The sequence below is a fragment of the Genypterus blacodes genome, unplaced genomic scaffold (assembly GCF_046128005.1).
Source record: "Genypterus blacodes isolate CSIRO-AG114 ecotype Tasmania unplaced genomic scaffold, CSIRO-AGI_Gbla_v1 ptg000012l_1, whole genome shotgun sequence".
Classification (NCBI taxonomy): Eukaryota; Metazoa; Chordata; class Actinopteri; order Ophidiiformes; family Ophidiidae; genus Genypterus; species Genypterus blacodes.
This window is the reverse complement of record NW_027466826.1, coordinates 6,392,591-6,406,813: the sequence shown is the minus strand read 5'-3', so window position 1 is coordinate 6,406,813 and position 14,223 is coordinate 6,392,591. Positions and strand designations below refer to the sequence as shown.

The following is a 14,223-nucleotide window of genomic DNA, read 5'->3' as shown; positions in this document are numbered from 1 at the left end:
GTGAGTAGCCATGATGAAATGACGTCGACGCACAACTCGGGTTTGGAAAACCGTTCCGAGTTGTGGGGCGTTTTCCGTTGGCTGTTCCGTGTTGGAAGTTGGAATTTGCGCGTTCCGAGGGTAGCACGAACGCAGCATCAACAGCACGTCGTCGTTGTGTATCGGTGAGTTTCCTCCCTTGATTCTGTGCTGCGTTTGCGGCGGTGAAGACATTTGGTCCAGACATTCGGTGCAATCGCGCTCCTATGTCTCCGGGTCTCGCTGGGTGTCCATCCGGAGACACTCAAAGGCGGTTGTGGACGCTGCGGGATGGGATTGTGAGGATTTAAATTTCACTGGCCGTCGTAGAATCTGCTGAGCTTGTCCCAATGATCATGGTATGATATCTGTATTGAGATTAATGGCGGAACTGTTGCAGCTTTCTTAAGGCATTTAATCACAAAATGATCCGCTTGATGTGTCCCGACTAAAGAGGACACATCATGCTGACTGTCAAACCTTTAATCTGGGCATTTATGGACCAGAATAAGATTTTGACATCGGGTCATGAAAGCGTCATGTAATAATGCATTCCGATATTTCGAGGCTGGCAGGTGCATGGACGTGTTTTCATCACTGCTGCACGTAGAATGTTTGTTCTTCAGCTGCATAATAATATAAAACTGAAAACGAAAATGTTGCTTATAGGCAGTGGCGGTTTTGGCCTATTTGGTGCCACATAGGTGATTTGATTTTTAATGTTTAAGTGCCACCACCACCCCTCCTTTACTGTGCATCATCCAGTTGAGTGAGTTTAGTAAAGGAAGGAGTATTAAGAATGTAGCAACCACAAAGTTATATAAAGCATATGACATTATTTATCAGAAAGTCATCTCTCTCTCTCTCTCTTTCTCTCTTTCTCTTTCTCTCTCTCTCTCTCTCTCTCTCTCTCTCTCTCTCTCTCTCTCTCTCTCTCTCTCTCTCTCTGTCATGTCATATAGAATGAGCTCAATTCTGCAAAACTTGCTTTTTGATTTTGGCTACAGGACAGGAAGAGTTTCCAGGATTTTCTTTTTAAAATATTGCCTGAGAGGCTCTGATTTGATTGACGTCTTTTATTCATGCAATCGCTTTAATTCTGTGATGTTCTGATTATTAAATTACTGATCTGTTGCTATATCAAGGCTTAATGCCAAACAGCCAAGAACTACTTCAATCAAAACAGACATATCAAGCTATTATTTATAATTTTTCATCAAGGCAATGACTCATACAGCACATGGAAAATGATTTAAAAGAAGCAAACAATCACATTAATAATGCATGTGTCACTGTGTCACTGCATAAAAGACCAATAAGAAATATTGAGCAGCACTCAACATTTCCATCCAAAAGAGTAATTTTTGTATAAAGCAGCAAACCATACCAAACACTTGTGATATGTTTTCTAATTTTAATAAATTTATGGCTTGTCTGTGGCCAAATGCATATTATATAATAGGGCCCAATACTATATAATAGGGCCCAATAATATTATATAACAGGGCCTCAATACTACGTGTCATTGAGTGTGTGCTTCTCTCTAGTCTGTGTCAGTGGAGATGGGTCAAGGCGACAATTGAAGCAATCTTGATTGATTACATACACAGTGAATGGGAGACTGGCTCGAAACATTGATAACAAAATCCTTAATGGAGTTTGGCTTTAAGGGGCTTTCCTCTCACACATCTGCACACACACTCACTGGTGCTCATCTAGTATAACTCACTCTTTTACTGGCTGTTTGTTATTGTTGATATTGGTAGTAAATGTCCCTCTAGCCCTGTTTCAACTCAGTGTGATGCCTGCTTCTTGCTCCCCCTAGTGAATTGCCACCCGAGGCAGCTTCATATGTTGGCTCTAATGGGAACCATAACCAGAAATGTTAATTTTTGTATCCTTAAATGCAACCAGACTGAAACAGGCTTAAGAAACGTCAGAGCCATGTTGAGCTGACACGCCTCTAGATTGCAAAGCAGCTGTGTCTGTGTGTTGCATTACTCCAGTGATGTCTTGTCTTGTCTGCCAGTTATGAGTACTTGTTTCTGTAAGAGGAATCATTGTCATGTTGGTATCTGTGTAGTGTGCTTGCATAAATATACAGATGGCACAATGCTTCTTCTCTCCATCTCTGAGTCTCCACATGAGATTACTGCATATAGATTGGATTCTATTCCACACAGTGCATTTGAGTGTGTTTGGGTTCCTGACACACTGAGTGTTACACTAGGTAACGCATGCCTGCTGCCTTTGGACATGTGGAGCTCTAATCCTGGATTCATGCTTGAGCTCGAAACTAAATAAATACCTAAGTAGACTGAAAGCTTTGTTGTCATGTTGATCACAGGCTAGTTAGTTTATTTTGGTTCCTGTATAACATGATCATGGTCGGATTTCAACTGTTGCACACAAACACATTAGGAAATGAAAGCGAGTTGTTTGGTTCATGTTAGCTGATCACATGTTAAGGAAAAGTACTTGTAGCCTGTAGAATGTGATGTCAGATGGAGAATCAGATGGGATCACATACAGGTGTGGTCTAGTACACACAGTTATAATGATACTGTACGATTTGACGTAAGGATTTCATCACATACGCCAAAATGTGAACATTGGTGTTACATTTTCCCGTCCTTATGCCAAACATGATGGACATGTGCACTTACTTCTGTACTTTGTTCCTCTTTGTGTGTGTGCTCGTGGCCTGTAAGGAAACCATGATAATGCCAGTCATCGCATCCTCTATAATAGACATGTAGCACAGCAAATGTCATTTCTCTTTAACTGATCTCAAGCTTATCTCGTTAAAAGTACATCGACAACAACGCGTCGGCCACATAGCAGCTGCACAACAGCGTCTCAAGAAGAATGTAGACTTTGCTCTGTCCCTTACTGTTTCTGTTATCTAATCCTGCATGAAGCTGAATATATCCGCTGCTGCTCTGATGGTGTCAGCGTCTGTCTGGACTGTAGTGTAATAACATCATAAAGGTATCATACTGGGGAGTTTCTCTTTGTGTGCTATGCACTTATTCAAACCTGCTCCGTCCTGATACCGTGGCCCAGCTTCTTCCACAAGGAAAGCAGTATTGATCCAGTCTAATGACTTCCTTATGTGGATGATGTCATACGCTCCAGTAAATGAAACCTCATTAGAATGGCTGCAGTAATGCTACAGTATGTCAGGGCCTGATGCCTGCCCCATGAAACATTTAGGAGAGCATGAAGAACCGTATGGGTGCCAGCAATCTAACCCCGGAACTGCAAGCCTCAAAATATAGACTTTGTATTTTTTAACCTGTAACAGCTAAATATAAATAAAATACTACCTTTCTACGCAGAATAGTGGTCTTGTTCATACTCTCGTCCTACTAGAGCCAACGATAAGTCAATTATTTGTTGTGTGCTCAGATGGGGCTTGATCCAAGTGTGTCAAGTGTGTCAAGTGTGTCAAGTGTGTGTGTGTGTGTGTGTGTGTGTGTGTTCTCCATCACAGCCCAAACCTGCTTTGTGGAAAACACATATTCACTGGTGCCATAGATGTAGAAGTCTACATTATTCAAATTCAATTTCATTGTTACTTCATAATTGGAGGACTACTCAGCCCTGGCAGAGGCATGAGCTCATTGAGTGCCTTGTAGTTGATGTATGGCTGCTGTGCTGGACTGTGCTGGTTGACAGTCAGACCCATGTTTGGCTTGTCACATTTTACTGACTGGCTCATTAAATAGCCATTGTAGAAAGTCTGATTACTCCATTTGAAATATGATCAGGCATATGTGGATGATGCTGCTTTGTTAAATCGCCCTGCCATCTTTATTTGCTCTTTTGTCATGAATATCACAGCTGTGAGAGGAGTAAATAGTACATTGAAATAACCGCATTGCATTTGAACACATTGTGTGAGTGAGGTCACAGAATCATCAGCGGTCTGGCAAGCTGTCTCATCTGAAAACACGCACACACACACACACACACACACACACACACACACACACACACACACACACACACACACACACTCCATGGTGCATTGTGGCAGCTGGAAGTGATTGCTGCACCATAACTCCTCCATAATCCTCTGGAGGAGACAGTCAGGTAGCTGAATCTAAAGCAGCGTCCCCAGAGCTGCAGGGTCAGAGGTCACACTTGCTGTGACAGACCTGTGTGTTTACTGGAAATGCTTCTAATGGAAACGTTCACTGCTCGTAAGTTAGTTCATCCACTTCCTTATTCTTTTACTTTCCAACTTACTCATGATAGCACAGTGCGGACCCTGGGATTTGAATTCATTTTTGCTATTAGAATGTGCCATTATAATATATTGACTACACTTTTTTACTATTACTTATAGACGTGATCTCTGTGTAGTAAGCGAAGCATGAGATCACTTACTCCAAGTGGCTGCAGTGAGTTGCCTTGCCTCCAGAGGACCTTATCTACTCTGAAATGCAGTGAACAGTGTCCATATGGATCCACAGGGTATTAAAGTTAGAGAGCCCAGAGCCTTCCTGTGAACTTGAGCCCTGACTAACCTGTCATCAGCCATAAATAACTTATCCACTGACTGGAGAAATACAGTCTGCACCTTGTAAATGCTCCACTGAGGCAACGACTGGCAGTTACAGTCATGGCCAATGTTGTGGATTTATATCAGCTGGAACTGAGCAAACCGGTAATAATTAAGAGATCAAGTCAAGTTCCTGATTCCTTAGTTGACATGTGACAGGAGAACGTGGTTGACCCAGTCAGCACACACTCGTGTTACTGTGTGCACTACAGTAAACATTGTGTGTGATCTGATCTTCACTAAAGTCACAATAACAGATGAATACGTTGATATTTTTAATGATGCTGTCATTAAGGGGAAAGAGTTCTGAGTTCTGGTTATTCAGTTTGCTGTGGTGTACTTCTCTTTTATCCTCTGTAGCAGAGAGTATTTTTAAAGCTGCTGTGTGTGTTATGTGCTGTGTATCTGCTGTGTGTTTGACTCTTCCAACAGTTCCCACTTCCTGCATTCTGGATTATTGATGTGTTTGCACATTGTGTTTCATTCTACTCTTCCTGCCAAATCAAAGTAAACAGGAGATGAGTATTGTCCTCTCTCTTTCCTTCTTAAAGTTTGCATCTCGAAGGGTAAATGTGTTTCTGAATGAGTGAAGGTGGAAGAGAGAGGAGGAGCTAGTGGATTGGGGTATTTCCTACCTGCTGACACTTACCAGTGAGTCAGCAGAAGCATGTTGTGGTCTGTACACACACATGCATTGTTAGGCATGCGTGCACACGCTGTGTATTTGTTTTGTCATTAGGTATGGCAGGAACTGAGCATGGTTTAGTCATCAATGGCAGCACTTTGGAGGCGGGCCGATCCACACACAAATATTAACAACTACTACAACAATTACAACTGCGGTGGCAACTTCTATTTAATAAGTGGTAAAAGACAAAACTTATCTTTCAGTAAGTGTAATTCAGCATTTTGCAGAATGGACTTGCAGCACAGTCAAGTCAATGAGCTGAGTGAGAGCCTACAGCCAGTGTTTGATACACATTTATATCTGTGTGGTCAGGGTGATAGGCTCAGTTCTGGATTCTCTTGTACTGAGACACACTGGCACAGAACAATGTAGGAAAAACACTCTTTATCTTCTAGTTGAGATCGTACAATTTAGATTTACCTGCAGTAGCTATGGAGCTGGTTCAACAATGTTCAGCCTTGGTGGAGGTTTGAACTTTCTTTGTGCTTTCTTTGTTGAATGGTGGAAGTTTACAGCTAGTGTTACATGATTTACTGCAAGTCACCATGTCACACTTCAGGCATGTCAGGCCTTCCCCTCTGCTGGTTTACCGGAGAGGAAGTAAGGACTGAAAATGAATTTTATAGTATTGCATTCAAACAAAGAAAAATACAAATTACTTTAACTTTAACAGCAGATTTTATTGAAGTAAATGAAGCTGTATCACTTGCAGATCTCAAAACCATCTTGTGAGCATTTCACCTTCCGGCTCTTACTGCTGTTGTAACATCTTTTGTAAACTAAAGTGCCAGATTGATTGAATCAGCACCTGGCAGGAGATGAGGAGGAGACTGTGTTTTAGTTTATTTCTCAGTGGAGTCTTTATCTAATAACGATGACTTTATCTTCAAAATCTCTTGTACTTTCCTTCTTTTGTGATTCTGAAACACCCAATTTCTTATCAACTTGAGAACCGAGAGCAGCTTCACAAGTCGACCGACCGCAAAACGGTTAGTGCACTTTAACGCATCACTTAGAAACCAGTTGAGAACCTTCTGAAAGAGTTGTTTCTTGTGGTCGTTTTCTTGTTTCTTGTACCAAGTCTTCTCTCTTGCTGGCCGCCTATAGCTTGTGTGTCCATTCTTTCCCCATGCAGCCTCTGTGTGCCCCTGCAGAGGCTGAGCACTTACAGCACCAAATGCAGTGCACACACTAGCATTTTCACACTGTGCTTTTTTGTTGTTGTTTTGTTTTATTTCAGCTTGGGTAGGGCAGAAAAAAAAATACATTTTCTTGTTGCCTTCTTGCTTGTTATTTCACTGCAGCCTGACGCACCAGAGGTATCGCTGTAAATACGCGTGTATGCAGGACCTCAAATAATACATTCACACATATGAATTGAAATGATTTGTGCCACAGGAATTTCATTTACATTTTAATCATGAATGGATCGACTATGGAGAGCAGGAAGTGCTACAGATACTACAGATTCTAACAAACGCATATACAGTCGCAGTGTCCGTGTGGATGTTTGTTCTGTGTTAATGATTCTTCTCACAGTCATTCCACAGCATTCCATTCCACACGATGTAGAGACACCAGAGCAAACCAACCAAGCAATTAATTAATTAATTGGTTGCACCTTGTATGAAGTTCTCTGGTGTGCTCCCAGGGACTACCAGGTGCAAGCAATTAGTTAATTGGTTGGTTGGTTGGGTTGGAGAGCTCTGGTGTAAACAATGTGTCTTTTCAAAATGTGCTTTAATAGCAGTACAGACGAATCATTGACGTCTGGTGTCTTACTTAACATAATGATGCACAGCTCTCAATAGGTTGAACTTAAGGTGAATTAGAAGAATTTATTTCAGCATTGATCGTCATCCAACCTAGTTTTCTTTCTCAGGTGTTTTAGATCCTCTTAAGCCAGATTTGTCACAGACATTCCAGCCCTTGAGCACACAGTTCTTCCTCATTCTGAGATTGTTGCGAAGCTTCCTGCTCTGTGTTTATTGTAAAATGTCACACTCATCCTCATCTTCCTCCCCCTCCTGGTCAGTCGTCCTATCTCTGGCAAGCAGAGCTGGCCAGTGATTTGCGACATATACTCTATATCTGTGTTTAATCCTGGACTTTGACTAAAGTTCTATTGTAATATCTCTCTCTGTCTTCTTTGCCTTCTCCAGGACAGTGCAGGCTAGGTCTCACAGTTGAGACCATCATGTGTGTTGATCCTGCAGCGGGACAGCAAGTGTACGTGTGAGCTTTCCTGGTTGTCTCTGCTGGGATGAACATGCCACTGCACCAAATATCTGTCATCCCCCGCGATGTCAACTCCTCCCGGGTGTCAGGCAGCGGGAAGGCCAAGGACAAGGACAAGCAGGTAAGGTCAAGGGTTAATGAGCCACATCATGGTACATTTGAGGGCCATGGGGCCAATTTGACAATTCCCCTGTACTAGTAGTAGGAGGGGAAATCCAGTTCAAATGTTTGGTCCAGACCTAGCCGATGTAATAATCAATGGGTGATGAGCAGAAATGATCACACACGTACATATTGCAAAGAAATATTTGGCACATCACTTCATAAATATTAATGATGGAAATTCCTAGAGTGGATTTCCCCCGTGTCTTAATGCCAGTAAATGCATTACATTTTCTAATGCTAATGTCATCTCATTCTTCTTCATTTTCCTTACCGAATTTACTCAAGGGATTTTTAAAGAAGCTTATATTCTACTTTCAAATAATTGGCATTGGCAATTGGTGTAGCATCTCTGAGTGAATTTCCAGTGTAGTATGCTTTAAGATGTTTCTATTGTCGTTCCAATGTATGGAAATGGACAAAAGATTGGGGAGGGAGTATGCTTGGGCTTTACACTGAAAACAACCCTTACTGTTGTGGTGGCAGTCTATTAGTAAATGCACTCTGGAAAAGCTCAAACTTGTGGTAAGATTTAATTCAGCGCATCATGAAGCGGCTCAAAGTCTCGTAAGATTCGCTTTGAGTGTTTCCCAGACTGAGCAGCGAGGAAAAAGCTGCCCAGTGGTTTAATACACTACATAGATAAGGACAAGGGAGACAAATCACATAGTGCTTAGACTTAACGGAATAGTACACTCTTGAGATAGATATGATGAATAGTCATGTCAGTCAGGTTACAGTGACACAATGCTATGCTGACACTCTTAAAGATGTATACGAACACACATACAGCTATAGTCATTGTCATTGACTGCACATCTAAATTGAGACAGGGTGACCAAAGTTCTGTAACATGGAGATGTCTGGGTCTTCCTCTATGTCAGGAGCCGGCGACTCGCTTGCTTCCACGTTACAGTTATGGGTCAGGGTACAACTTCTTAGTTCAAAGACGGAAAGTAACCTGACTTTGTTTACTTACAGACTCTTTCCAGTGTTAACATTGGCATTACATTTGATTACACATTCTCACATTTGATACATTCTCTCGTCCAAGCCCGGTTTAGAATTTAAACCAGGGCATCTAAACTTTGGATGTATAATCTGGATTGTCTCATGTGTTACTCTGCTCCAACATGTAACCCCACCCCCAAAAATGCAGCAAATGCCTCTGAAAATATTCTACCCAGATAAGGAAACGTTTCCACCTCTGGTCCCAGCGAGATTAGTGTGTGTATGTTAGTAGAAGTGGCATGGCCATTGGTTGTACTTGCAATAGTGCAATCGTCCATCTCTGCTTAGTGTCATTTTCTCCTCGTCTCTGTCCTCTGGCTGAATCTCTCAATTATGCTGGAGGAATAAGCAGATAAACCACCGTTAACCCAGCGCTCCCTTTTGGACCATCAGTACAATGGAGCAGGGCGAGAATGAGTGCAGGAAAAGAGGAGAGGGAGAAATAGTGTGTTTACTCAGAATGCTGATCAGCTGTGTGTGTGTGTGTGTGTGTGTGTGTGTGTGTGTGTGTGTGTGTGTGTGTGTGTGTGTGTGTGTGTGTGTGTGTGTGTGTGTGTGTGTGTGTGTGTGTGTGTGTGTGTGTGTGTGTGTGTGTCAGAGAGAACAGTCCATCTGGCCCTCTTAGACAACACAAACTGGTCTTTTAGCACCCTGAGAAAAAAAAGCCCAACTTCTCCTCTGCTTAGAATTCAGTGTTAGTCAGCTGCTTCCTTAGAGAGCAACACATCTTGAACGCCGAGCCACGGCCTCTCTGGCCTCTCTCAGGCTCCACTTCCCATCATTTTTCTCTTCCAAATCCTGTTTTGATATGTCCCATGGTTGAACACTTTCACGAGACATTATGTTTTGGTAGATAGATCAAGGTTTAAGAAACAAAACTACTGCCAAAGACTCATTTTTAAAGACCCCTGTGTGAAGAATCCAGTCAAGCGTATTTGAGACTGGTGTGTCTGAGACATACAGCGGAGGGATTATGAAGGGAAATGCTGCGTGGTCTTTGTTATTACAACTCTTTGACACCATCTACAGTGCTCCTGTCTGTGTTTGACACTTTCATCCCCCAAATGTGCTGGTTTGATGCATAATAATAGCAATAATGTTTTTGTCAGCTGTATAAATGCAGCAGGTTTCCTCAGGGACCACCACTTTATTTCAGGCCTGCAAGGGAGATTGAGAGGGATTGGAAAGTGTGATACGTGAATGAATGACTTTGATTAGAGCGTGCAGGGAAATCATTTGAAGGTGACAGAGAGAAGAAAGTAAAAGCGAAAGCAAGTAACGGCTTCAAAACAGCAGAAGCAGAATGTAATCACTAGTAAATATGGAATTAAAGGTCATTTTAGTTCCATTCCTCTTCATTACTTTTTATTCCAATATTATGAAACCAAAGCTTATTGTACTTGCACTTTCTACACTAGCATTCATTATCAGAATTTGGAGCCAGAACAGATATTATTTTCACAATTTCATGAACCACTTTCTTACATTAACAAACAATATCTAAAAAACGAAACCTGCCTAAAATGTATACATTAAGTACAGTGAACACAACATAATAAGCATAAATCTTTTTCGTACATTTGATATCCTATTTTCAAACATATTTTTGCATTCGAGTTTGAGTACATAACTTTGACCTAAGCATGGCGTGATCAGGTTTACTGAAGTGAGAAACGGAGGCTAGAAATAACGCCTCTGTGAATTCAGCTGTAACTTTCATTTCCACTCATGCAGTCACACCAATGTACACATGCTGCAGCTATTATTATAATTAGCAATATATCTTTATCACCGCACATACTTGCACATCCAACCCCCACAATTACACCAATGAGACAAAACTAGACTGCGTACTGTCATCATTTTTCTCTTAGTGCGTAAAGGTTGTCTCATTCATCCATTAAGTGCAACCTTTGGAGCAAAATTGTGATTGATTTCACACTAGTTTTGATCGGCGAGGCATCCTCAAACCAAATTTCCATCCATTTTCATTGTTAATACATGATAGCAGTTACTTAAAGGGTCATTCAGTGAAGCAATAGTACTTCACTGTATGTATGTGGTGCTACGCTGAAGTGCTGATCCTGCAAAATGACAACAGTGTGTGTTTGGGTTTAGGCATTATTTTGTAGGTTCCGTATGTATGATCACAAAAGTATGGAAAGAGGGAATGGAAATGAATACAAATGCACAGTAGAAGTGATGTGAATGTCACAGTGAGGAGACAACACCAGCAATATTCCTTTAAATTCAATAACGCATACTTCAGTCTGATTCTTTAGAGGGGCAGATTAGTTTGCAGTTATTTTGTAGTTCACAACAATCCTTCATTATGTGGAAGCATATGTCAATACGTTCTGATTTTGAGTGTAAACATTGTAAGAATGACCTTGAATGACCCCTGTACTGCATTACACACTCTCTTATCTCTTATCTCAATTGATTGATTGTGACTGCAGTCCGCTGTGGTAAATTATTTCTATACAATTGTACAGCTTGTTGGAAAAGGGGGACGTTAGGTTATATTATTAATCCACATTTGGATACTTTACAAATTGTACCAGTGCTGCAGAAACACATGACTGTGGATTCAAATTCACCTTTGTCTGAGAGACGGAATGAAATAAAAGTCTCTGAAACATCATTTTCTGTTTTCCTCCAGTCGCCTTCAGTGCATAGGGTGCATTTACATTTTTATTTTATGTTTCATTTGATTTGAGAGAGACATTTCAGAGAGCTGGAACAATTCATGCAGTCTTCTACATTTATTTGATTTGGTATTTATTCAGCGTTTGGATGCATATATAATATTATTGGCAGTGTTGAAGCATTGGCAGCAGAAAGTGCTTTCACCACAGAATGATCTCAGCTTTGGTTCTGTGTGAGCTGGACCTTTGCAGCTGTAGAGGGGGAGAGAGAGAAGAACGCCAACTAAGCAACAACTAGCCCCTCTGGCCCTTAGGTTGGCATTTAATCATCCAGAATGTCATGTGTACATACAAACTCTAAGTCAGACTCTGTTGCTCAGGCCCAGCACCACCAATTGCGGGGATCCTAAAACATGTATACCACAAACAAGCCACATACAAACACATTTAGAATTTATACAAACTATAAAATTCTCTAAGAATTATTCAGTAAACCTAGAGCCCAAACATCCTAGTTGCATCCAAAGAAGGAAGTCAGGTTACATTTGATAGCCATGTTTATTTGAGCCTATAGGACTGCTGATGCGGATGGCTGCTTCATCATATGTTGACTGAAGTTACACTGCCATGGTGGCAGTTGTCAGGCTCTGTCTTTTCAAAGCATCTGTGCTTGAATTGCACGTGGAAACTTTTTCTCTGTCCTCTCCTGGCTGCACCCTGTCAGGGCCGTGGTCTTCCATTACACTTCCTAATAGATTCTAAAGGTACTACATGAAAATATCACATCACCGAGACAAGATGGGTGAGAGAACAACAGGGCTTAGAATGTGTCATTGCCATAGAACCCACCTCCCAAGGACAATGTTGAGCTGCTAACCAAGCAATAATACTTCCTCTTCACCTTGATGCCATAAAGCCTCTCTGTGAGGGCTTCTTGTGATTACACATGCTGTTCCTGGACTTAAACCATCTCTTGTATTCACTTTAAGTTTGTCTTTATATATATATATCCTGAATCATGAAGGAGAGAATTTTGTGATTCCATTACTTTTCATAAGTCTTTCCATACACTCAAAACACTACATACTGTATACTGAACACCCACACCCCTAGAAATGGGGCCGGACACATGATGGCAGCTTTAAATATCTTTGTGAAATAGACAATAGTGAATCAGCGGCTGGTGGATGAGGATCTGATGTGATCCCCGCCTGTTTGACCACTAACTCACTCTGACTGAATACAAAACACTGAGCCCTGCTGATCACCCAGGGAGCTAGATTACCCAGCTGAATAAGGAATGGGCACTCAAGCTGGGGAAAGAAGCAGGGAGAATATCAAAGATGCTGTTTCCATAAAACTATTGTCACTCTTATTTCCTGAGGAGATCCGATAGGAATACATTTTTTTGCCATAGGTGTTATATTTTTGTCAGGTATCTCTTTCATCTTTTAGTGTATTTTTAGGATCTCAAAAACTGTAGATTTTGAGAACTTTGGCGAATCCCTGTACGATCATCAGGAATACTTCACCATCTGCCTTCTATCAGCTGTCATTTGACACATTGAAGCATTTGTGTTCAGCTGTCTGTACACTATACACAGGCTGATCAGAAAAAAGTACAGATTGGATGGGATGGTTGAAAGCAGATATGAGAAGCGTCTGAAGATGAAGTACGGGGAAAGAGAGTAAAGATAGAATATGATAGAGGAGGTTGGAGAATAAGAATAGCTATAGGGAATGATGGAAATAGACAAAAAGTGAAGGATGGAACTGTGGGCTGACAGGGAAAATTAGATCTTTAACTTTCTACTTTTCACTTCAAAAGACCAATCATCTTCTTATATCAGCCATGTGTGAGTTGTTTATCTATGCACTGCATGTATATGTATATATTTATGTATCTGTATGACAGAAATCCTAAGGCAAGGTGTAAATAGATCTTTCGTCTCATGGCGAGCCTCTCATCTGTTCATTGTCCCAACTCTGTCTGGCGGTGATCTGAAGGAGCAGCATGGTCGCTTGCTGCAGCTTCACTTCCCACACCTGAAACATGAAACACAACTCACAGTGGACAGAATGTGACTGCTGGGCTTTTGGTTGTACACACTCTGATGGTGTAAGAGGAGTGAACCGTAACATCTCATGCTCTATATCTAACTTGTAAATAATACACGTTAACAGTAATGTGTAATACTTTGTTCATATTGAATATATCTTCTATCGCTCACTTTACTTCAACAATCACTTTCTTATAAGTAATATTGATAGTAGTGAAGTGGAGTGAAGGATGGGTACAGTCAGCAGGGGGCAGTAATGAGCAAACTGTATGTGAAGCTGTGTGACGTTCAAGATACCTTCTCGAACTTGTCATCTCTCCCATAAACCACTTCAGCATGGAGAGAAAGTACAACACAGACTGTTTAGTTCAGCTTTATTTACCAGGCAAAAGAAATAAAAAAAAAACGTACCCCTTCTTATTATTTTCTACTGCTTGGTGGCACAGTGTCTCTCAGTGGACAGTGGGGTATGGTCTTTAATTCGAGGGAACCTGTAACTCCTTTTTATCATCCAGTATGTTTTCCTATTTCTGTTTAAAGTCATCATCTCTATGTTTTAGACCCATTCGGTATCCGGTACCAAGTCTGCTCTGGCTTCGGTACAGTGACTTTTTGACTGACATTTTAAACTTTTTGGTTAGAGCATTTTCATGCATTTAAAATCCAATTTAATCTGTGCGTGTACTGTGAAGCCTGTATGACAAACTATCTTTAAATGCAAATGACTGCTGCTGGACCCTATTTATTTGGAAGCTTAATGAGACTGGACCTGAAAAGGTGACAGTAGGTGGGCGGAGGATTGTACAGCAGAGATTGGTAATGTAATCT

At 41.2% G+C, this 14,223-nt stretch overlaps 1 protein-coding gene across 2 annotated transcripts in view; it reads left to right on the top strand.

The window, feature by feature from the left end:
* Window positions 1-170: 170 nt before the first annotated feature.
* Window positions 171-14,223, top strand: part of marchf8 (membrane-associated ring finger (C3HC4) 8) — a 45,435-nt gene continuing 31,382 nt past the window's right edge. For both annotated transcript variants that reach the window (XM_076163678.1, XM_076163686.1), the window contains exons 1-2: window positions 171-377; window positions 7,439-7,635. In XM_076163678.1, the coding sequence (XP_076019793.1) occupies window positions 7,540-7,635 (96 nt within the window). In that variant the 5' untranslated portion in view covers window positions 171-377; window positions 7,439-7,539. The remainder of the gene's footprint in view (window positions 378-7,438; window positions 7,636-14,223) is intronic.